The 25,624-nt window shown below is 44.6% G+C and overlaps 1 protein-coding gene across 1 annotated transcript in view; it reads right to left on the minus strand.

Annotated features, from left to right (window-relative positions):
- The window catches only part of VOPP1 (VOPP1 WW domain binding protein), a 64,785-nt gene extending 39,954 nt beyond the window's left edge, over nucleotides 1-24,831 (minus strand). The window contains exon 1 of the mRNA XM_065665672.1: nucleotides 24,421-24,831. Coding sequence (XP_065521744.1) covers nucleotides 24,421-24,471 — 51 coding nt within the window. The 5' untranslated portion in view covers nucleotides 24,472-24,831. The remainder of the gene's footprint in view (nucleotides 1-24,420) is intronic.
- Between the last annotated feature and the right edge of the window lie 793 nt (nucleotides 24,832-25,624).

Genomic DNA, 25,624 nt, shown 5'->3' on the forward strand with positions numbered 1-25,624 from the left:
ATTATGAGAAAGTGCCAATTTCTCAACTTCAAACAAAGAGCTCACAGCAGCCAGCATGAATAAGAGTGGGTCTCTGTATTCACTAGCACTTGGTTGACTTCTTTACAGAGCAAATTCTTGGATTTGTCACTGCTGTTTTCCTTTGTCAAGAGCCAGTAACGTTGTTTTGCTAATGGCTTATGCAGGAGTACTGGAGCCAGCAGCTTGCACACTGGTTGTTTTTATTGCTCTATTAAAATGAAATGAAGCTGGTGCTAAAGCTTTTATAATCATTTAGGTTATTTCATTATGAGTTCAGGGCAGAAAAGCAGGCAACGAACGGTGTGTTATACAATTGCGCAGGCACAGTGCATCTGCCCCTAGGTCTAAGCAGAAATCCATATGGACCAAAGGGAAAATGAACAGTGGGAAAATCAGTTCCCCCGAGTTTCTGCTGGTAGAAGCAGCTGTTTGCTGTGCTTAGCACCACAGAAAAAAATAAAGGGGAATAAATTCACTAGAAGTACAGTTTGATAGAAAGTATGTCAGGATGACTACTATGTTGTATTTATCATTGGTTGCATTTAGAAGCCCTAATGAGGTACCAGGACACTGCTGCACAATCACTGCACAAAATGGGAACAGGGACTAGCAAAGTCTAAAACAAAAGAAACAACAGAAAGCAAGGTGAAAACTCAGAGTAAAAGCAATATTCCTTGCCACGACAGCAAGCAGCCTCAGTACAGCTGCTCAACTGCTGTCACATTCTGCATTCATGGCACAGAGTCAGTGGCAGGACCTGCAGAAGGGCAAGGGAAGAAACTGAAGTTATTTATTTAAAGCCTTTCCTAATGGTTAAGGGGAAAGGCAGCATGAAGAAGGCTTATTGAGAACTTCATAGATTTATTTGAAGATTAGGCTGGATTTAGGAAGAAAGAACTAGGATTGGGGCAATAGGACAGGTATGCAGTCTTACACTGACTACCTATGCATGTTTTCAGCCAAGCAGCAGCACAGCAAAAACATCTGGCAGCATCAGAAGCACCAAAGAAACATCGGGAGCACCAAGGAATCTCACACTCGTTTCTTTTCTGATACTACACCCAAACTAAATGTTACTGTTCACACCCCTGTGTTTTTCTGTAAGTCTTCCTTGGAGTGTATTGTCAACAGATACCGAGTACTCACAGGGAGTGCATGAGCCTCACAAGCCTGCACATACTTTTCAATCTCATCTGCATTGACAACTTTGCTACCTGATATTCTGGCCCCATATAAACAGACAGGACTTTATTTTGGCATTAGGCTGTCAATCATTTCCTCTTTTTATTTTAAGCTGTATCAAGTAATTTTCTTGAATTTGTAGAACAATTTTGGAAAGACCTAGGTACTAAGTAGCTGACTGGTGGTATAGTACTATTTTCAACAGAACACAAAGCAAAAAGACTAAGTGTATCGAGGTCCGAAGTCTCAGAATCTGCGTTTAGAGCTGGGATTAAACCAAGATGTCTAAGCTTGAATTTCAAGTCATTCACTCACTCAGCTCATATCATGATGACTTTAAGTACCAGGTGTGCTAAAAAAGCCCTTCTAAAAAACAAAATTAAAATATCCCTATATTGATGAACTTATAATTACTATAGGCCCACACTGGAGCTCATAAAAAACCAAAACACCCACCAAGTAAGATCCATAGCAGCTGAACTTTGATTTACAATGTTTAATGTAAGATATACTCACAGAAGCACTAGTTAACAGCCTGACTATGTAACCTGACTGTTTGAAACAACACAGATGAAAGCACATAATCCTGTTCTTTCTCCAGCAGTTTGCGTCCAGATAAACAAATTAAGGCTCAGAAGGACAAATTTTCTCTATTTATAGCAATACTGAAATGGATACAAGTGGCGTGGATGCGAACACTAACAATTTGCAGATGATTTCCACTCCTAAGTGCACGTCACCACTGTGACGACAGAGGTATCAGTGTGGTGACAGGGTTACATGAGGAAGGCAAAATGGGCACCAAAACGTGTTTTGAGGATTTTCCATTCATCTCTGACTCTCCATACACATCCAAAAAATTAGTCATATTTGCCTGCAGTTTCAAGGGCAGAGCATAATTTAGAGATTCCAACAGCTTGGACTATGGACTGTAGACTATGCTTTGGCATAGGTGCCTTTACCACCAACTACAGCATTAACAGATGCTATACCATAAACACATTGGAAAATCCAACGGGCTCAGAGTATCCCTTCAATACAGGCTACAAAAAAGGAAAGACAACCCACAGGCCCAAAAAAACAACCCCACCACAAACGAAACAAAACCCCAGTTTCTATCCTCTCTCTTCAATAAAATAATACAAACCTGAGCTTGAACTTTCCATGGCCTGAGCCTCTTACCTGAAAAATCACTCAGCTAGTGGAAGATCACCTAGCTGGGGGATCCTGCCCAGCTGACTCTGGAGCAGTGTCTTCACACAGTCTTAGCTCATCTTTGAGAAAGCAGTGTGAGACAAGCTTCCCCTCTGACAGTGGCCCAGGTCTCTGCTCTGAGATCTTTCAAAGTCTTACTCAAAGACAGACACACACCTCCACAAACACCACTGCTTTTCTTTCCAAACACACAAAGAATCACCCCAACAAAAACATGCACAGCAACACGTAACATTAAAAACCTAAGAAAACAAGACACTCAACCAAACCAAGAGCTCCACCAAAAAACGTCCCCTGAGAGGCACAAAAACCCTAAGACGGATGTTAGCCACATTGTTTGGTACACCGCTAAGACACTGCGGCAATACAGCCATAAATGTGGGACAGCTATATAAACCAGAACTTACTCCTAAACAATAGTGTGAGCTAGAAATGGTGTGGTAAAACTTCCATTTACACAGCAGAGCTCTTAGGAGGCAGTCATGATGATAAGCAGCCTTCCTTCTGACACTCACAGAAGGGAGCTGAGTACTTGCTGCAGAAGCAATACATGTATCCCAACCGTCTTCTGACAGCTGCACTTACCCACTTATCCTTCAGGCTACAATCTGCCCATCTCTTCCTGCAGGCGCTCTCAAGAAAGCCTTCAAGCACTGAGCTCTCAAAGTTATGCCAGACTAGGTTCTCTCTTCCTCAGTGTCAGCACAGGAGGTGAACACATACTAATTTACCCCTCGGCCAGCCCTATCAAAGACAATGAAATCTTAACAAGGCATGACTCATTATGTACTTTTCAAGGCAGGTTTCGTAGTCTTCAGCTCTGTTTTGAAAAGTCCTTTACTTCACTAATAACCTCATACAGAGTAAGTTACAACTAAGTTCCAGCAATGCTACTGGAATCCAAATCAAGCCAATGAGTTATTTTGTTACAGTTCCTTAAAAGCTCAGAAATTAAAGTTAGGGTTGCTTGTTTTGGGATTTTTTTTAAAGACCAGATAGAGTCTTCTTCCATATAGGACAGCAATCCCAAATTTCCAGCAGATACTCATGACCAGTTTCTACCTTTGGAAGTTGAAGTGCACTTCCAAGTCCTTATTTCTCCTCCCCAGTAAGCGCTCGTAGCTAGGAGTCGGAAGTACAGAGAAGAGCAACCACAATGAATAATAAGATGGAGCAGCTACCTTTCAAGAAGGGTCTAAAAGGTTTGAGAGCCTTCAACCTGGAAAACAGATGCCTGGGTGACGGGCAACAGCAAGGTTGAATGCACTGTTGAATGAGGCTGAGTACAAAGCTATTATTCAGCATGCTGTGTAACATTAGTTTCAATGAATGCCTCTTGTCCTAGCAGGAAATTAGTTTAAGTAGTACTTCTTTATGCAGCAGATAGACAAAATCTGAAGTCTGTTGCTGCAAGAAATTGCAGAAGCAGATTGAAAAGGGACTAGACAAATCCACAAAGACAGATCCAAAACAGCCATTAAAGGAAATAAAAAGGGAGCTACAACCTTTAGATACATCTCTGATCCAAGTGGAGATACGTTGGAGAAGTCTAACAAGAACGGACCTCGGACACTAGGCAGGCTCATGAGCTTTTCTGGCACAGCACCACAGTCCGAGATGGAGAAGAAGTACAGACAGACACTTGTCTCACTCATCTTATTTCTTTCAGTTATATATATTTCTCAGTGTACAATTAGCAAGAGCTCAATTAATGAACAGTGTGAACAGAATAAGACTTTGGTCTAAATCTAAAGGTGACAAGGCAAAAAGCCATTATTAAAGGTGCCACAAGCATCCTTATAAAGTAAGATAACAAAATCCCTTTTAAAAAGTCCTCAAAGAAAAATTTGCACTCTTCCAGCAGGATCAATTTAGGACACTGAACAGATTTCGAATGCGCTAATCTTGACAGAGTCTTTTGAAATAAAACCAGCATGGCAGCAATACATTTTATTTCCTATTTCAAACCAAATAAATGAAATATTCATCGTTCAGTATAATCACTGTATAATCACAGAATCACAGAATCACAGAATCCCAAGGGCTGGAAGGGACCTAAAAAGATCATCTAGTCCAACCCCCCTGCAAGAGCAGGGTAACCTACAGTACATCACACAGGAACTTGTCCAGGCGGGCCTTGAATATCTCCAGTGTAGGAGACTCCACAACCCCCCTGGGCAACCTGTTCCAGTGCTCTGTCACTCTTACAGTAAAGAAGTTCTTCCTGATGTTAACGTGGAACTTCCTATGTTCCAGTTTACACCCATTGCCCCTTGTCCTATCACTGGATATCACTGAAAAAAGCCTAGCTCCATCATCCTGACACCTACCCTTTACATATTTGTAAACATTGATGAGGTCACCCCTCAGTCTCCTCTTCTCCAAGCTAAAGAGACCCAGCTCCCTCAGCCTCTCCTCATAAGGGAGATGTTCCACTCCCTTAATCATCTTTGTGGCTCTGCGCTGGACTCCTTCAAGCAATTCCCTGTCCTTCTTGAACAGAGGGGCCCAGAACTGGACGCAATATTCCAGATGCGGCCTCACCAAGGCTGAGTAGAGGGGGAGGAGAACCTCTCTTGACCTACTAACCACTCCCTTTCTAATGCACCCTAAGATGCCATTTGCCTTCTTGGCCACAAGAGCACATTGCTGGCTCATGGTCATCCTCCTATCCACCGGGACCCCCAGGTCCCTCTCCCCTTCACTACTTTCCAGCAGGTCAACCCCCAACCTGTACTGGTACATGGGGTTGTTCTTCCCCAGATGCAAGACTCTACACTTGCCCTTGTTAAATTTCATCAAGTTTCTCCCCGCCCAACTCTCCAGCCTGTCCAGGTCTCGCTGAATGGCAGCACAGTCCTCTGGTGTGTCAGCCACTCCTCCCAGTTTTGTGTCATCAGCAAACTTGCTGAGGGTGCACTCAGTTCCCTCATCCAGGTCATTGATGAAAATATTAAACAGCACCGGTCCCAGCACCGACCCCTGAGGAACTCCACTAGTCACAGACCTCCAGCTAGATTCTGCGCCATTGACCACAACTCTCTGCCTTCTTCCTTTCAACCAGTTCTCGATCCACCTCACTACTTGATCGTCAAGCCCACACTTCTTTAGCTTATCTATGAGGATGCTGTGGGAGACAGTATCAAATGCCTTACTGAAATCAAGAAAAACTACATCTACCGCTCTACCATCATCCCTCCACCTAGTCACTTCCTCATAGAAGGCTATAAGGTTGGTAAAAGTGCAGGCTGCGTCGCAGGTTCTACCGAGATCACCACTTAATTGAGTTTTAACCACTGCCACATATCTCAGGGGCAAGCATCAAGTATTAATTACCTAAAACCCACACAACATGTATAAAATATTTCAGACACATGATCTCTGACCCTACAGAGTTTGAGAAACAAACCACCCTATCCATCAAAACACCTTCTGCAAGTCCATACATGGGAAAGTTATGCAGTACTCAATACCCCATTAAATATTCAGAATCTCCCTATATAGCTACAGTCAAAGAATCCAAACCCCCTGATTACAGAGATTTAAAAATCCATAAACAACCACAAAGATGATTTTATGTCTACAAGACACAGGCCATTAAATTTAACACAACAGCTCTCCAAGCAGGAGGAGCATCTCTTCCCACCCATACATAAGTCCCATTCCTGGCCTCAGAATTGGCCAGAGGAGGATTCAGAAAGGCATCTGAGTCTGACCAACAGCTCCCAAACATCCACATCACATATGGATGGGTCTGTGTGCTAGCTTATTCATGAGCTTTTCATGATAGCATCATGATGAAGCCACAAAAAGTATTTTGGATTTCAAGACAGATCAAACCAGTGGAAGATCTTTCTCATTTAAAGCATTTTCTGACTAACTTAGGCAAACATTCGGAAAAATCACGCGGAATCCGCAGCTGAGATAATTTAATGATTGAACTTTGCTTGGAGTTAGAATTCCTTTGAAGACAAATATCAAATGAAAGCTGCATGGATTTAAATAGGAAGAGTTTGGTTTTTTTCCTTGCAGAATGATGTGTCAAAGTTCCAGAATCACAAGAGAAATAAGAGAGCCCTGCTCTGGGAAATGATGGAGGAGAATTCTCAATGGTAATGCCTGTGGCTTCTTCTGGTACAACTCCACCTGCATCACAAGTCAAGCACTGCTTTTCATGCCAAGAAGAAAGTTGATGTCACCAAGGACATGAAACAAAGGGAAAGAGAGAACCCCAGAATTATAATATATATATATATATAACATATATATAATAGAGGTTATGGCCCTTAGCCATGGGGTCATACATACTTTCCTATTGCTCCCCGTGAAGTATGGTAGGTCACATATAAAAACAGTGGTTTAAAAAATACCTTCAAATATATGAAGAAATAAATGAGGTAACCGATTATTTCTAACATAAGCCGAGGTCTAAAGCAATAAACATGGATTTTTTGTTGTATCACCATACTGGACTCTCCTCCACCAAACATAAAAAGTCATCCCCATCACCAGGACTCATTATCAGCTTTGCTGACAGCCTCAGCTGAAGGACACAGCACTGAAGAGGTAGGAAGCTTGTGCTGCGTATCCTCCCACAGATGTGTTCCCTCCAGGTCAGGTTTGAGGCGTATTTGCAAGGCATGTGTGTAGGCAGCTTGCTGCCACGCTGCCTGTGCTATGTCTGCCTGATAGCAGGACAGAGAAGTCTTGGGGGATGTTGTACAATCTAGCACTATTTATGCACATAAAATTATGATCACAGGCTGAGGATGCAGGGTTTCTTCCTCATAGTGTGCAACAAGAAACCTGGAGTGCAAATTTTACATGTTGGTACAAGGAACTTCAGCATTGGTGCTGCTGATGTGCATACTTTCATATGAAAACTGTTTTTTCTCTCTTAATTTCACTGCAGAGAGCCCTTGAATGGTCTTTCTCGACAACAGAGCTGTCAGTGCTAAATCAATCTTGGTTTACCAGCCCTGTCCTTGGCCACAAATACGTAAGACTGGAAAACTGAAAAAGAAAAAAAGAAGTCCAGAAAAAGTGTAAATCATTGGATTATTTCAAAATATTAGGGAAAAAAAAAACAAAACCAAAATAAGAGCAGCAGACATAGAAGAGATTTACACAGGAATATATACACTCACCACTTCATGTATTAGACATCCAGTTCCAGGGACATTTCATCAGCTCATAAAAATAACATCTATCAAAAAGTATCTAAAATTGCCTTAAGATTTTCATTAAATAAAAAGGACAGCCCCAGAATCACCCTCAGCATGAGTTCCCTACCATAGCTCCTATCAGACAGGCAGGAGGCAGGGAAGGTACCGTGAAGTGGCACAGCAATGTCAGCAACACCACAGCCCCGTAAAAATCTGGTGCTTAGAAAAGACACTATAAATGCCTTTAGCCCAAATGTCATACACAGCTGTTTTACAACAGTCTTTAAGGTTGGGAAAGGTACACAAGGCACTGCCCTCTCTGCAGCCTTCACTGTACCACTTCTCAATCTCCCTAGTTATTGCAGAGGAACAGTGCTTATTTGAAATAAATCCCTCCAGTACTGCCACACTCCTTACCTGGGTGTGCAATAACATTCATAATGCTGCTATGAGACGCTCTCAATGAAAAAGGAGGAGGGAAGACAGATTTTCATGAGCTATTTGTTAAATATAAATATTTCTTATCAGCAGATGAATTAAATATGTAGTGGCAGGTAAACTCCAGATGGTGCCAGCTTGATCTGAAACTTTAACAGAAACCCACTCCTATTAGGGAGTTGGGCACATAACTGTGGGGTTTTGGGTTCTGAAACATAATTGTTTCCTGCATTCCTGAAACAAAACAAGTATCTTTGTTTTCTTGGTATCTGTTAAGCATTCCAAGGGACGCATCTGCGGAACAGAGAGGTAAGGGAAAGGAGGCAGCAGCAATTGTCACCTTGCAGTAAAGATCCACCCAAACCATTAATGTGTTTTTGCCAGAATATGGCACATCTGTGTTCAAGTCTCCCGCCGGAAGGGCTTGAACCTCTCTGGCACTCCTGGAATTGAACGCACACCAAGCTGCAGGTGATCCCAGGAGACAACATCACAGATTTGTGTGCTGGCAATGTTTCTGTTTGCATGAAATGCCTAAATATAGGAGCAAATGCCCGCCTACACCAGCATCCTATCTCACCAAGACACAGTAGCAAAATTCTGGGCACATCGCATAAAACCCAGCAAGTACAAAATTACCTCCTTCTCCAACAGGCCCAAAACCCCCACATAAGCACTTCCCAAGTCAAGGCCATGCTGTTTAACAGCAACCAAAAGTTTTAACATCTCCTTTTTTTGTCTTTAATGTCTGTGTTGTTATGTCTCTGAACATGCATAACTGCAACAAGCACTGCAAACACAAGTCTTCCTCTTCAAAGAGTATCTAAGCCTGAGCTACAGTGCAGCTTTCCACCTAGCTTAGTGCAGTATTTCCTTTGTATTTTACACATTGAAGAAGAGGGATAATGTCAACAATTGACATAAATCAATCCCAGTACATCCTATCTCCTGCCAGCTAGGATCTCTTCCAGGAGATGAGTGATGCACGCTCAAATAATCCTGATGACATAAAGGAGATAAAACTGGCCTCCTACACCCTGGATGAATGCCAAGCTTTTGAGAAAGAAGTTCCACTCTGCTCTGACCACATATTGTAAACCTATACGTTCAATTCCTTAGCTTTCAGAAGTATTGAAACAAAACCAGGCTTTGAAAATGCTGAAACCGTTTCAATGTGCTGTAGCATCTATTTTGATCAAAACTACTTAGTGGCAAAACTTTAGACTGGCCTAGGACTGTGTATTTCAATGAATGATTAATCGAAAGAAAAAAACCCCACAGCTCAACCCAAAGAACCACAAAATAGCAAACAAACCAAAAAACCCACCCTCAAATGCAAGTTTTAGGTCCTGCAGTATTTCAGTGTACATGAACACAGCACTAAGAAAGACAACAATAAGTTAAACAGATACAGTCAGCTATGAAAAGAGGTGGGATGAGGTGAAGACTTTTGTTAGCTCATATTCTACCCAAATAAATATTGCCATCACTAACAGTCTCTGAGGTTAATGAGATCAACAGAAAGTCATTAAGTATACAATCCAAACACTAGTATAGCTCTGTGGCGAATGTCCAAATTCATAAATCAAAAGACTAGGATAAAGATGCCTATAGGACAAGAGTCTGGACATATCTATTGATCTCAGATTCAATACTAGCAGGATGCACTGAGCAAATACTAGGCTGGCAATTTGGTAATTCCACAAGGACAGGATTCCCAACCAAAAGACACAATCTGTCTCCACTCACGTGCCTGGATAGATTCACCCATCTACAAGATGTCCAGCATGGGACTTCCAAAAATGCCCCTGTTTAGAAGCCCACAAAAAGGGAGGGCTTGTTGCAAAGCATGTGCCTACCTAAGCCAAAGAAAGTATTTACTGCGAAGCCAGAGCAGTTTCCTTATACTGCAGCGGAGTGGGAAATTAGGGGTCAGAAATATTAAGCTTGTAATTCTATCACAAACACTGTACATGACTCTCTCATTACTTTCTGCCCACTTACCCATCTGTACAATGGCTATGCGTCTGGCCTGGATGTGACTGGAACATGCTACAGCGTATTTTTCTTACCTACTATGAAATCTTTCTGAGAGAGGTGCCAGAAAAGCATCATTTTTTGTCATTACAATGAATTGTAAAATTCTGTTTCCCCATAAAAATCTAAGTACTAACTGTCATAGACTTCTGAAGCATGACAGCCTGATTTGTTCTTTATTTGATTATTTGTGTTTGAATAAAGCATGAAGAAATACCACAAACGTATAAATAGGTTTAATGTAATTTGGAAGATGGATATTTGGAGAAGCTGTTACCATGAATACAGCATATATCAAAGTCTAGGGAGTCATAAAGGAGTTGCTCCTCCAGAACAATGTACAGCCCTAAAGAAAGGAACTGGGGGAGGTGGGGTGTTTAATACCTGGCTCTTCTACTTTTCTGCAGTAGAAGAGCCAGGTATTAAAGTCAGGTACATGATATTGCCACGTTCAGTGCATGCTGTAGAACAGGCTCCTGGACATGAGCACTATCTCCGGCCCTGCAGGTCCACATAGACCTTGCAGACAGAAGCTGTACATGGCACAGCAGCAGGATGCCAGCCCCACAGGCACTTCTATGCCAAGCTGACACACATACAGCTCCTAAGCACTTGGCATCAGCTGGCTGCAGAAACACCTACCAGGCTGAGAGAAGGCCGAGTCCAGACAAAACTGGCAGATCTGTTTAGACAGCAAGATCAAACGCCTTGGAATGGCTTCACAGTCAGGTCTCAGTCCTTCTTCAAGACCCACATGCTTACAATCCTTACAAGTGAGGCAGTCACCTTTGAGATGTCCAGGGAGTCATTAGCAGTGTTTGAGTAACACTTACAAATGCTGACAATGAAATTACAAGTGCCATCCCTACCTCTGTGAATAATGCCACTGAGCTTTCCCTAGGCAGAATCAGGGAACCCAGTACTAATTGTCCCTTCATTACCTTCCTTCACATCATGCTTAAATGTTTTTGCTTGAAGGAAAGACTTTTTACAAAGGGTTCCTGTTTCCAAGCCTCTCTAAAGCTTTTTTAAAAGCTTGCTGCAGGAACATTTCAAAAGGAAACTTCTTAAAAGTTATTAATTTGGCTCCGTCAGACACTTCCAGACAGTGGGATATTTGCAGATGCCACTCATTTCTTTTCCCCCTCCATCAGACTTGCTTTTGGAAATCTATTTAACAGAATATATTTAACTGAATTTGAACCTTCATAAGAAATTTAATATCTTCACAGGCTATTTTTCTGGAATGGAGCAGTTCATCAATTAGAATCTGAGTTAAAATTCCCCAAACACATAACCCATCATCCTCCTCCCCAGCAGTGAGATAACGGGTACATTCCAGCTGAACCCCGGGGTTTCTGGGGGCAGGGCTGCATCTGGGGGTACCAGAACATAGAATATACACTCCCACCGAAATTAATCAGATTATACGTGCTGCATGTGCCACTGGCAATGCAGACAAAAGTAAAGCAAAATTCTGTACAGTGTTTCTGCCCCAGATGTGAATATCGCCATCATACCTGTTTAAACTGTATTTATATACCTTAAGCCCTCTTATCTATCTGAAACTGAGGAATAATGTTTTCCTTTGATCCTAGGCAGGAGTTTGCAGACATAGCTCTCATTAATATTGATGTAAATGAGATACCATCTCAGTTTCACTGGCTTTAACAAGTTATTATAGCACATGAATTTGGCCTTCCTCCTCTTTTCACTACTTCACACTTGCCTATCAGTCCTGTTAGGATTATTCTCAGTGTATCTGCACAGTTGCAAATTAAACAGTTTTCACGTTACAGCAGCTCCCACAACAGCTCTCATGCATCCTTACATGCTCTTGCACCAAAACTCTCAACTTAACTCACATCTTCTTCCAAATGGGTACTTTGAGACTGAAAAATTAAGTCCATTAAGCACCTGAGAATTTACATGGTATCATACTATTTCATATTACTCATGGCCCATGGCTGCCCATGTTCTCTACAGTTCAGAGAGCTGCACAGGCATCCCCCCCTGCCTACTTCCCATCTATATTATGCAACAACCATAAGTTCATTAAAAACATTCCCCTAACACTCCTTTGCCCTGACAGCAACAGTATCATATTCCAGGGTTGCTACCCTAGTAAAAAGAGGAGGCATAAATACAGAGGTGAAAGGGTCTGTACACAAGGCAGCCCATTGTAACGAGGGGTCATCCATGCTGCAAAGCGAATTCTAGGAAGCAGCAGGAAGCCAACCCCTCAAATCTCTAGCCTAACGTACAAAAAGAAGAAAAAGCATGCAAGGAAACGGATACTCAAGCAAAAGGGAAAAGATGGAAAACTGTATTCCTTTCCAGTAAATTGGATTTTTAATTATATTTCATTAATCGGTATCCAACACCTAATTTCAGCACACAAGAAACCGATTTACAGGGCACTTGTAAGTGCAGATGGCACAGCCTTTCCCTCTGCAAATAGGGAAAAGTAAAGAAGTGATGGGAGAGGGAAAGTCCACGGGGGAAGTGGATGTGCCAGGGCTGAATCATGATGGGACTGAAGAAAGCCTAGAAGAGAAAGAGAAGTTGAAAATACAGAAAAAGTTAAAAGCCTTTTTAAAAGAGAATTGCAACCATTCTTAGAAAAGAATGGGCACCCAGCAGCCAAGGAATCGGAAACTATTGCAAATCATGAAGGCAATAATGCACAAGAGACAAAAGTCATCCTAAGCCAAGAAGGGTGGAATGACAGTTCAAAGCCAGGCCAGGGAAAGGAAGAAACCAGGTCAGAGCTGTAGGTACAAAGAGGATTATGTGGCAGCTTGAAGATACAGTTAAACAGCTTGAGCTTCAGGCAGCAAGAGCTGAGGAGCTAATAAAGCAATTCAAAGTAGAGAATATGATGTGGCTGGAGCAACAAGAGAAGGTGGCAACTATACCTGCCGGGCAGTGTACGGGAGGGAAAGTTAAAAACCCACAAAAGCAAGAATAGGGGAAGCCAGGGAATAAAAAGGAAGCAGCTGTCCAGACTCCAGCAGCCAAGCTCAGAGCTCCAGGAACATTTTCAGAGCCAGGACTGATGCTCCCACATGAATCACCAGTGCTCAGAAAGCTCCTTTGCTTGCTTCCTTTCCCTTCCCGCCCTCTCCCAAGCTATCCTTAGCTCATCCCCGCACAACCTTCTCAGGGGCTAAGAGACTGCAAGGAACAGCACCTATCTCCTCCCCGTTTCTCTCTGTAGCTTTCAATTAGCACTACAGGAGCTCTTGCTGGCTTTGGCTGCATCTGGTATTTTGTGAATCACCTTCCCCTCTGCAAGTGAGGGATAAGCCCACGAGCAGAGACACAAATAGGAGCGGGGCTGAAGCACATGTGGTCTTCTCAGTTGTCTCACAGCAGCCCAAGAGGATCCCTGCTCCTCACCAGGATCCTGGAAATCATCCAGCACCCACCAGACACCTCATGGGGGGTATTGGCAACTTCAGCATGAATAAAAAATATTCTGGGAAACAAGAGAAAGCAAAACCAGCCGAAATTCAGTGAGAAGCAAACACATGTTCCCTCCTCCATCATCTGCTCTGCCTACACATCACACACCACCATAAGGATGCCACCAACAGCTAGTACAGGTTCATCAAGAGCCAAGACAACTTACAGTCAGAGCAGTTTTATACCTTTACAATACCTGCATAGCAGGTCACAGCACACTATAGGGCAAGGGGAACAGGAGCCAACGTGCCTTGCCAGGGTGGCACAGGGCCAACAGAGCTGGGGAGTCTCAGTGCCAACACTCACGCAGCAGGCACGAAGTATTTCACCCCACGCAACAGCCCGGCACCCGCAGCTTCTAGCACTTAATCACTGTGGATGGCTATCACAGAAATAAACGCATCTTCACAAGCTATTCTTAGCACTCACCGGAGAGGCGATTACCAAATTACCCAGTTGCATAATCTCTTTTATATAATCACTACGATGCTCTTCTCCTTATGCAACATGCAGGGCAACTGCGGCTAGCTGAAGCAGCTACTTCCCCAAGGAGAGCTGTGCCAGCAGCACTATGGGCAGACACGCTGGCTATTGCAGGTGCAAAGAGGAGTGACAACAGCAACAGCCAACTCAAGGCAACTGAGCTTTTCAGAAGCAGCGATGTACGAACATGTGCCTTCAACCCAGGGAAGACAGAAGCATCCTTGCCCATGCTGCTCCAGAATATGCACAGAGCAGAGATCACCTGCACCTCAAGCTGGTTGAGATGCCAAAGTTAAAGATGACCAGCACCCTCCAGGCAGCTTTGACCCAGCACTCGCAAGTGAGATGTCTCCATTGACTTTTAATGGCCTTTGGAAGGGGCTCAGGATTAGGGCTTTAATAAAAATAGGAGGTCAAGATTACTAGAGAATTAAAACAAACTTAATCCAAATGCTCTTGGTTTTGTGACACAGCCATGCCCACAGTTTTCACGCACAGGGAAAGCCAGGTGAAACTGCAACAGGAACAGGTTTCCACAGGGAACCTTGTAACAGGCATATATACATGAGGAGCTGAAAGCATGGGTCAGCCTAGCCATCCTGGGAAGTTTAACCCACCAGACAGTTTGGGGCATGCTCTAACATCTCCTACAGCATTTTCAGGATCTTGTCCGATGCCTTGTTGGAGCACTTGCAGATAGCTACACAGAGGATTGCCACATACAGGGTGTAGCAAGACTCATTTTGCTACTCTTCACCACTGGCTTTAAGAAGTCAGCAGCAAAAGTATTATCCACAGCAAGCGAGAAGCACAGTTTAAGTCCTGGATTTCAGAAAATACAAGCTCCAAGATCCACAGATCACCTGCAGATCCTGGGACACTTCTCCATTACCACGCTGCAACTTTGGCATGAAGCTCAGCTAGTTGCACAGTGCCAGAATTATGGGAAAACCCCAAACTGTGAAGCTCCTCGACTAGGCATTAACACCACTAAAACCCAAGTACCTGGTTCTGTAAATATCAAAGGAACACAAGACAGAGCAAACTAACAACTTTGATCTCAATTCACCTCTTCAGATTGACACTCAAATCCAAAGGAATCTGCTTAGCTTTTTCTCAAGGTTATACGACTAGTAGTATTTGGCCGTCATTTGGCACTTACTGCTTCCTTTGCTCTCTAGTTTCCCTCGAAATACAAGTCACTCCAAGCAATATGCAGGCAAAACCCCAGCCTTAGCATGGCACAATACACTTTATGCAGGGATACACATTCACAGGTTTGGGAACAGACACTGCTATCATTTTAGCTACAGAAAGAAAATAATAAAGCAGTTTAATATTATCTTACGCTGTCTCAAACTATGGATGATCCGGTTCTGAAGAGGTTTAACCCAACCCCATACTCTATTACTTCTGTATGACAGCCAGGAGATGGGAGTTACCTTAGTGGAAAAGCAGATCAGAGCAGAATCAGGGTCCCTCATGCAAAACCCCACTGCACATGACGGTGTCTGTTATGACAGCTCTGCTGATAGCTCTGGAAAAGCAGGCATCCTCAGCACTGCTTAAACCATTGAAAAATCATGATTCTCATTAGGGATACTTGTTTGGGATAGACAAGACAGCACTCAGGATAGAAGCAGCTCATGCCAGCCTTAAAAATAAAATCAAACCATGTAAAAGTAGATTTAAAACTTCTGACACACCACTTCCCCCCCCCCCCTTTTTTTCAGGCTAAACAACTGGCTGACCATTTGAAAGCAGCATATTCAGAGAGGAAGATTTCCTCCTCTGTTTTAGACGGAAATCCTCTCAGTTTTAACAGCATTTGAACAAATGAAGGTGAACTTTTATACCCATTATCCTTCCTGTCCCAGACTGAGCCCACAGCTCCAAATGTGGCTGGGGATTAGGGCCCTAAACTGGAAATTCACACTGTAAGAGAGATAGCAGTAAATTCCTGGATATCACACAAGTATTGAGATAATTATCTGTAGCGATGAACAATACATTTTTCCCCCTGAGGAGCAGAAATGAAAGAAAACACTTGCTTGACTCATCCTAGCCCAGTTCTTGCATGAAGAGCTGAAGCACGCTTACAGTCACCCGCCACAGGAAGAACCGCCTGCACTGACTTTCTGCATTTACAGAGATATCGTGGGGAAGCAGAAAGTAGTTCACTAAGTGTCCTGGGTTCAGGAGCAGCAGTCATTTTTCTCCTTCTTAGTAGCTGGTGCAGTGCTGTGGTTTTGACTTTCAGCCTGGGAACAGCGCTGATAACACTGATGTTTTTAGTTGCTGCTCAGTAATGTTTACTCTGACCAAGGACTTTGTGAGTCTCATGCTCTGCCAGGGAGGAGGGGAAGCCAGGACAAAGCAGAGACAGGACACCTGACACAAACCAGCCAAAGAGGTATTCCATACCACAGCACGTCATGCCCAGTATATAAACTGGGGGTAGTTACCTGGAAGGGTTACATCACTGCTCGGTCGGGCTGGGTATCGGTCAGCGGGTGGAGAGCGGTTGTGTTCTCTTCCCTTGTTATTTCCTTTATCATTATTATTATTGGTGGTAGCAGCAGTGATTTGTGTTATACCTTAGTTACTGGGCTGCTCTTATCTCAACCCGTGGGAGTTACATTCTTTTGATTCTCCTTCCCATACCTCCAGGAGCTGGGGGGAGGAAGGGGGGGGGGGGGGGCACGAGGAGCAAGAGAGCAGCTGCATGGCTGACTGAGTTTAAACCAAGACACTAAGTTAACAGGTTTTCTATTCACTTCAGGGGAGAGATTCAGTAAAACTGGGAGAAACAAAACACTGAATTACACATGGACAATTCCCCAGGTAGAGACCCTTACACTGTCTGAATCATACTGCTATGCCTAAATAGAAGCTGTTGTGCAATACAAGCAATTTAATATTAATGTGCTGTGTCAACACTAACAGGACCTGACTAAAACCAGCACGGTACAAACAACTACGCTTCTCTGGTTAGGAAGGAGCATCTCCTGTCCAAAAAGGCAGAAACACAGACTCAGGCCAGGACACACATCAGTCTACGTACCTCCATCAGGCATGCAGAAAGACACAGCTGTGTCAACCAAAAAAAAAACCCCAAGTTTGCAGTAACTATATACAAGCCTAGTTTTGGTACTACAGACACCATTGGGAGTTTTATCAGGGTATTTTGCTAATATACATCCCCTGATGGATCTCCTAACTTCTTGAAGACTAAGTCTTCCAGATCACAGGCACACTACCAGCTCTTAACGCCATGGTAGCACAACCCTGTCACTGTAACTACACTGCTGGCAAGACTGAACTAAGAAGAGTAGGTCTGTTGGTCTACAAAAGCATCAGCCTCCCTTTGATGGCACTGTCACTGAGCCTCAAGAAGATGAACGCGTGTAATATACACCTCTTACATCAAACATAGGGCTCTTGAAACCCATGATGCCTTTGGTCTTCAGTCTGCTGTCAATAAGCCCTCTGCCACATGCTTATGCTCCTCTCATATTAATGTCATTACAGGGTTATCCAGTTCTTATGAGGGAAGATCCAAACAGACTGGAATGCATGTAACTAGAAAGGCATAAAAATACATCAAATCTACTTGCCTTAGTGTATTGGAAAGACACATTTGTACATGTACGGGTCACATACTTGAGGTCTGCGATCCTCACCTCTAATTCCATCACTGCAAGACCTGAGAAGGGAGGATCCACCCGCAAAACTACTGCCAGCTATTCAGTTGCATGATGGCCATCAACGTCAGAGGTAGGAGACCAAGCCAACTGGCATACCATCATTCCTCCTTCAGCTGCAATGGACAAGCTGCTTAACAAGCGCTTGAGCGCAGACAGGGCTGGAGTCAGAGCACAATCCCATCACCCTGCTTCAATGCCATCCAAAACCAGCCACTTTTCACTACTGCCACTGAACTTTAAACCCAGGCCCAGATCAATTCACAAATGAGACACAGCGTAGGGTGCGCTGGACGACTGCTAGGTTGCAGTTACCCATCGGCTGGACTCAAGGACAATGGTCCCTCCCACACTGCAGCTGATGGCGGACATTCCCCAGAGGTACAGCCTCCAGCCATGACCCCTTCCGACCCCATGGACGGGAAAGGCTGAGGAGGTCACTAGCAACAGGTTCAGCACTTCTACTCTGATGGACACTTGGCAAGCAACGTGGGAAAATGATAAGACACGGTCTGGAGAAGTTAGTTTTATCTAATGGCATCTTTCAGGGAAAAACAAAAACCAAACTCCACTTATTTTTCCTTCTAGCAGTGCATAGAAAAGGTCTGCCTGACTGCCTTCTGCTTCAGTACGAACACCGTATTGTCCAGGGACATGGTTTAGCAGTGGACTTGGCAGTGTTACATTTACAGTTGGATTCAATGATCTTAAAGGTCTTTTCCAACCTAAATGATGCTATGATTCCCATTAGGTGACACCTAATGTATTGAAAGAAGCGTGCTACCAAAATGCGCAGCCCTGCTCCAAGCCATACATTCCGCCTCCTCCCTTGCAGCAAGTTTCATGACACTACCACTGCGCAAACCTCTGCTCAAACAATGGGAAACTATTCCATCTCCATTTTTCCCTATCCAATTTTGGTGGCTCAGTCATCCATAGCATCAGTGGGTTGAGCCAATCCTTCTCTAGCCACATGGTTGCTAGACCTGCGGGAGTTGGCAGAACAAGGGGTTAGGGACCACCTTTGCCACCTCTGCGCTGGATGACACACAGATTGCTAACTCCTTTCCTTCTAAAAAACCTACCAGACTGAAAGCTGAGTCATTGAGAAAGAGGAAGAGATTTTTAGTTGAGTTATTTAAAACATGGGTTTAGTTAACACCTATCTAGCGCAAAGCTGAAGACACACTTGAGAAGAAAGACATTTTTAACTCAGCAGTGAAAACTTTTCCACTTAATATGTGAGAAACCTGTCAAGATACATTGTTCTCAAAAAGAAAAGAAGAGGAAAAAAAAGAAGAAAGAATTCAATAAAATCAGACTCCCCTCTCACGACCCCTGAAATACCATGCCTGGTATTTCATCCCATGTATTACCTTACTGATGTCAGGAAAGTGATAATACGTACCATTTAAGACCTTATCTTACTCTTGTCTTGCAAGTGCTATTTAACGCTCAAGTTCCCAGGCTGTGTTCCCAGCTTTCAGACAGACCTAAAATTCCTTGCCCAAAAGGCACTACCGTGCCTGTCATTTTAGAAAGGCTTTATTTCTTGCTAGTCAGAACAGAGTTTGTACTTGCCATAATAAACCCTAACAGGATTTCAACAAAGCTTCCAGCACAACTACAAAACCCGCGGAAACAGCTGCATTGCTGGGGATATACAGCAATGCAGTGCCTTCAAAAATGAGGGTCAAAATTCAAAAGTTCCTAGCTTTTTGTTTTGTTGGGTTTTTATTTAATGTATGGTTTTTATATCACAACAAATCTGAAGTACATTGGTAGCCACCTTCATTCTAAATTTTGTAGCATAAGCGTTAATCTATTCCTGCCTGTAAGCTCAGCCTACATAGATGAGCAGAGTAAACCCCTATATGTAGGCACACTCATTCCTGCTTTCCTAAGCCTCTTCCTAGTGGAGTAAACCAAAACAAATTTGCATTAAACAACAGGGAGTTTCCACTAAGCCTTTTTTCAGTGACTTAACTAAATCCATTTTCAAAGAACAGCTGAAGTCTAAAGGCTTGCTATGGTCAAGTTTAACACGTTTCCACACACCTGCATTAGCTGAGTGCGAAGCACCAAAATTAAAGAGAGTCAGATCACTTCCCTTTTACAGAGAACGGGTAACAGAGGGTGCTAAACATTTCTGAATGTGTAAAAACCATATAAACAGTTTTATAAATGCTTTTTCTCATTAAAAAAAAAAAAAAACAAAAAAACAAAAAAAACACCACCAAGCCCCAAAATCTCCAATACAGAGCTATTTGCACCTCTCCTTACAGGATGCAAATGGCACTTGGCCACCGTTCCCTCCCTGCAGTGAACATGAATCCATTTCCTCCTCAAAAGGAGGAAAGTGAGAAAAGTGTGCAAGCTCAGTCCTCCTGCCTGGAAATCACAGCCCATCTCACTGCTGTCAAGAGAGAGGGAAGAACTGCCAGCACCAGTTGGATCCCCAAACTATAAATCCTAAGAAGGCTCTTTCCTGCCTTCACTCAGCAGTGCAATAGCTGCTTTCCAACTGGCTGCAAGAGGGTAAGACAACAGCAACAAAACACCTCAAATTGTCTAAGCTGCTAAGCCTCTACATAACTAAAACCAACAAGTAGGAGAGTGTTAGTTAACACATCTACACTAACACCTCCCTTGCAGAATTTCTGGGATAGACTTTTACCCATCAGTTTGGACAGGATTATTCCTCCCACCACCCACTGGCACAACACCCACAAGAGTTAAAACAGCAATGCGACGGTATCCATGAGCTTCTACAGAAAGGGACTTCACAGAGACAATAACCCCGGTGTGCATGAACATTCTTACTTTCATGGGTAAATACATTCCTACACATTCCTTCAGGAAGGACAGAGATTTAAGGTTTCTCTTATTTGCTAAAATCTCTACTTTAGAAGTGCACTCACAAAAATAATACTAAAAACATCCACACAACTGAGAAGCTCTAGCCAACTTGGCTTTTATTTAAGCAAATCTTGTATGACAGACTGTCGAGAGCGCTTGAATTTTATTTCAGGATAACACACTTTGCTGTTCATATGACATGTCCATTCTTCTGTTCTTTTAAGAAAAAATAGGCACTTGGCTCCTTTGTAGTTATTTTTTCAGAGGAAAGATGTAAGAGGAGGACTACACTGCTCATTTTTTCCCAACCATTTAATTGCCAATATTTCTGTCAGCATCTACATTATAATTCTCAGCTACAAGAAACTGAATGTTTAGAAATATCAGTGCTAGTATTTCCAAAAGTGATGATCTGAATTTTGTGTAGCTATGTGGAAACCTTCATGGTGAGATTCTCACCCACATCTCACACCACCTACAGCAATTACCACAGGCCTCAGCTTACCTTAATGCAGAGCACTAAAAAGCTTGACTTAAATATTCAGGCAGTTGCATTAGCTCCTAGGTTCTTCTAGACACACTATATGGGCCAAACAGAAGCTTAGGCACCTAAAACTATCTGACAGTTTTGCAAGTTAAGGCCACCCAGCAAGTTACTCATCCATAACAATAAACACCTTCTTTATTACCACTGCAGCACAAGCAGGGTCCTCTACCAAGCTTAAGCAACTTTGTAGAGCCTTCCCATCCTCCACTGAGCCTCTGTAACCCAGATCACCTCCACCCAGCACTTCCACAGCTTGCCGGGAAGAAAGCAAGCACTCAGTCTGAAAAATAAGCCACAGATACCCCAGTGCCCTCATTCAGGCTGAAAATAAACTCAGTTCATCATTAAGGGGGCAGGCTGCTTGTTTAGTTTTACTTTTGCTCCCATCCCAAAGACATTGCATTAAAATCACCTTTAAGCTGGGACGGCCAAAGCTCTTGAGATGTCTGATGAAATAAAAGCAGAAAAATCTTGATATACAGACCCCAAACAAACATCACTTTAAGGACCTTCTCAAAGCCTTCCATAAAATCAAGAGTCATCTAATCACAAAAAACTGAGACAAAACTGAGTCCTGTGGGTGAAACCACGAGCCATGCTAGCGAGTGAGACCCCTGGCTATCCGAATGCTGATATCACATGCCCCAGTAGTACAGGTCTATCAGACACCCTCCTGGTGAAAAAGGGCATTTCAGGCAACTGCAGTTAATAATACCCTGCTACCTCCAAGAAGCCAAATTAATTTGGAACAGACAGATGGATGAAGATCCAACAGCATTCATTTCTCCCTTCAAGAACTAAAAATTACCTGTCAAGTTATCCACCGTAAAAGTTCCTCATTTTAGCTCATGTTAAACTGCTCAACTGTGACTAAGTTGTGAGCAAAACTCATGGCATCTTTGGCTTTTAGCAACAATTTCTTCTCAGAGCAGAACTTCCTGGGTTCTGGGGTTGAAGATTTTTCTTCCAGCACAGGAAGTCTTTGTGGTTATGGTGGAAAACGCTCATCAAACAAGAAAACTCAGAATTAATATCCCTTTCCTACCACCACAATGCTCAGGGCATTTCTGTAATTAGTGTATCTCAAGCTCTTCTGCAGAAAGGACGAGCACCCAGCACTGAGAGACAGCAACTTCTTACATGTAAACCCTCGTTTGACAGTGATGCCAGAAAACACACGAACATCCTGCAACAAGTATTTTGGGGAATTTAACCAAGGCGAATATTAAGCATCAGTAAACTACTGCAAATTGCTCTGAGGGATTAAACGGCTTTCCCTCCCATGCCCCTCATTATCTGGATAACAGCCAAAGCCTCTTGCAGAACACTGAATGAAAAACATACGCTGAATGAAAAATATATTCCTCAGCTCGTGCTCTGTTAAATATTAACTAAGATCATGTTGAAGATGCAAATAGATTTAAAATAACTGTAACAACGCTATTTCAGATAACAGCCAGTATGGAAGTTAGTGCAGAAGACAGCAAAAGTTTCAAATACCAAAACCCTAAACAACCAGATGTCTCCAATTCAGTTATTTAACCCCCCAGCATCCTGATTCCTTTAGAGTACAACTTAAAGCAATTTGTAACACTTATTTACATAGCATCTCATTAAAAAAGGTATCCTAAGCACTTTCAAAATATGAAACAAAAAAAGAAAATCCATAAAACCAGATGTCAAAACACACATCCTAGATTAAATAGAATAAAAAACCCACCCTCACAATTAAAACCAGTACAAAAACTTAAATAACAGCAACATTGGCTATATCCAAAGAGGATTTATGCAAATCACTCTTTTTTCAGGCAGGCCGGATCTTTTTCAGCAGAATACACGTGAAGAGAGCAGAGACATCTAATCAAACAGATCCTGGAGGGGTGAAACCTTTCACACTCTAGGATGAACAAATCCCCTCTGGGAAATGCCGGTGCCTGTTTCATTTAATCAACGTTTTGCCATTTGTGCTTTCTGAAGAGCAGAGTCAAGGAGCAATCACTGGCCAGGCTCTGAGCCAGGTTTACAGCCAGGGTAATGAGACACAGCCCGATTAACTTGAAAAGAGTTGCATTTATTTACATTAAATGGTGATTTTGATCTGAGTGTTTTAATGGGATGATGCTGGATGACTTAGTGGGCAACATACCAGAAATCGTTCATTTATGTAGGTGGCATAAACATGTAGTAAATACAATTTTCATGAATTATACCCATTACCAAAACCAATAATTACACAGCCAGCGCTCCTGTTTCCACGTATGTGTTTGGAGGTATGCTGTTCTTTTAAGAAATTCATTCATTTTCTGTCTAAACTGCTCCATCACAGAGACAACACAGCTCTCCACCCTTCCGACACCTTCAGCTAGACTGCCTACGGGCTATATACATGTAAGCTACAGCTGTACCTAAAACGACAAGCCCAGGGGTGCTTCCGAAGTCACCCCAGCACGTTGCCACTGCACGTGTCCTGGCAAAGACTCGATGGCAACCCTGGCAGCGTGCCCATGATGGACCTGTCCCAGGGTGGCCACCGATACCCCCAGCCCCAAGGGCAAACCGAAGACCGAGAGACAGCTCTTCACCAGAACGCATCTGTCGGCTAGAAAAGGAGCTGCTTCCCCAGCCCCGTGACAGAACCGCGGGGCGCAAATCCCCCTCCAATTAATGTAAGCTGCTATTTTCCCCCCCCCTTTTTTTGCTGTTTTTGTGTTTGTTTCTGCTTGTTTGTTGTCACTACCAAAGCTTTCGGAGGCTTTCCGAGAAGTTCAATCACGCTGCCACGGCTCCTCCCGAGCTGATGCCGCCGCACCTCTACCTCGCAACGCACATTCTGACCACCAAAGGGTACTTCAAATACAAGACGCACCCTGCATTTAACCCCTGATGAAAGGAGCGTGCTCCGGGTCCCTTGGGGGGCCAGCCTGCCTGTTCGGAACGTTAGGCTGTTAAGAGCCATCCCGTGCCTCTGCCTACAGGTCCCGCTTTACTCTGTTCGGGCACAGCACAGATCATCTTCTGCTCCGGCAATAGAACATTAAACAGAAAGCAAAGCCAGGTCGCTGCCAAGAGCCGTAACCACCGCACCCGGTAGGGAAGCCTCCCCCGGCACCGGAGCCGGGTTCTGCCCAGCCTGGCCCCGCCGATCCCGGAGCCAAGCCCGTTCCGGCATGGACGTTCACCTCGTATTCACCTCAAAACAAACACTACAGCACCACCCCCCGCACCCCAGGGCTAGGCACGGGCTGCCGGCTCCCAGCTGCCCCTCGGCCGGCAGACCCCCTCGCCCCCCGGCCCACCTCACCTCCCACAGCAGCGAGAGCAGCAGCGCGACCCCGGGCTGGAAGCGGTTCATCTCTCCTCCTCCTGCCGCTCCTCCGGCGGCGGGCTCGCCCCGGCCGGCTCAAGGCGCTGTCAGCGACGCCATCCCGGGCGGGCAGCGAGAAGGACGGGCTGACACACAGCCCGGAGGAAGGGGCGGCGAGCAGCCCGCGCAGGGGGCAGAAAGACGAGGCGGGGCGGGGACGGAGGCGGGCTGACCCGCCGATCCCCTCAGCCGGAGCCGGGCGGGCAGCGCCGCGGCGAGGCGAGGCGGAGGGCAGCGTGGTGCTGGGGCGGGCGGCACAAAGAGGCCGAGGGCGGGGAGAGGAGGCGGCCCGCCCCGGCAGCGCCTGGCGCCTCAGAACGGGAGGGTCGAACGGTCCAACGGACCCTTGCCCGGCCTTGAGGGGCGAGTAACGGGCTCCTTTATAGCCAGAGGGCGAGCCGGGTCGTGGCCTCGCAGACCGGCGGGCTGTGCCGGGAGGGGTCGTGCGGGGTCTCCGGGAGAGGGCAGCAGCCGGTCGGGGTGCCCGCGGTGCCAGCCTCGAGGCGGAGGAGCAGGCCCGTGTGGGCCTTGCGGCGCGCAGCGGGGCCGGTTGGAGGTGGAGGAAGGTGATCGGCCCCCTCTGCGCCGCTCGTGAGAGCCACCTGAGTGCGGTATCCAGCGCAGGGTCCCCAGCACAAGACCTGTTGGGGTAGGTCTAGAGGAGGCCATGGACATGGTCGGGGTGCCGGAACAGGTTTTCTTCTTGTGAAGACAGAGTTGGGGTTGTTCAGCCTGGAGAAAAGAAGGCTTATAGCAGCTGCCGATACATAGAGGAGCTTGTCAAGAGATCTGGAGATGGACTGTTTACAAGGGCATGTCATGACAGGATAAGGGCGAATGGCTTTAAACTGACAGAGGACAGATTCAGATTACACATCAGGAGTAAATTCTTCCCTGTGAGGGTGCTGAGGCGCTGGCACAGGGTGCCCAGAGAAGCTGTGGCTGCCCCATCCCTGGCAGTGTTCAAGGCCAGGTTGGACGGGGCTTGGAGCAACCTGGTCTGGTGGAAGGTGTCCCTGCCTGTGACAGGGTTGGAACTGGATGAGCTTTAAGGTCCCTTCAACCCAAACCAGTCTGATTCTATATAGAGACATGAGCTGATCCATATTAGATGATGACACCCAGTGAACAGCATGTCTTT

The sequence above is a fragment of the Lathamus discolor genome, chromosome 2 (genome assembly GCF_037157495.1).
Source record: "Lathamus discolor isolate bLatDis1 chromosome 2, bLatDis1.hap1, whole genome shotgun sequence".
Lineage (NCBI taxonomy): Eukaryota > Metazoa > Chordata > Aves > Psittaciformes > Psittacidae > Lathamus > Lathamus discolor.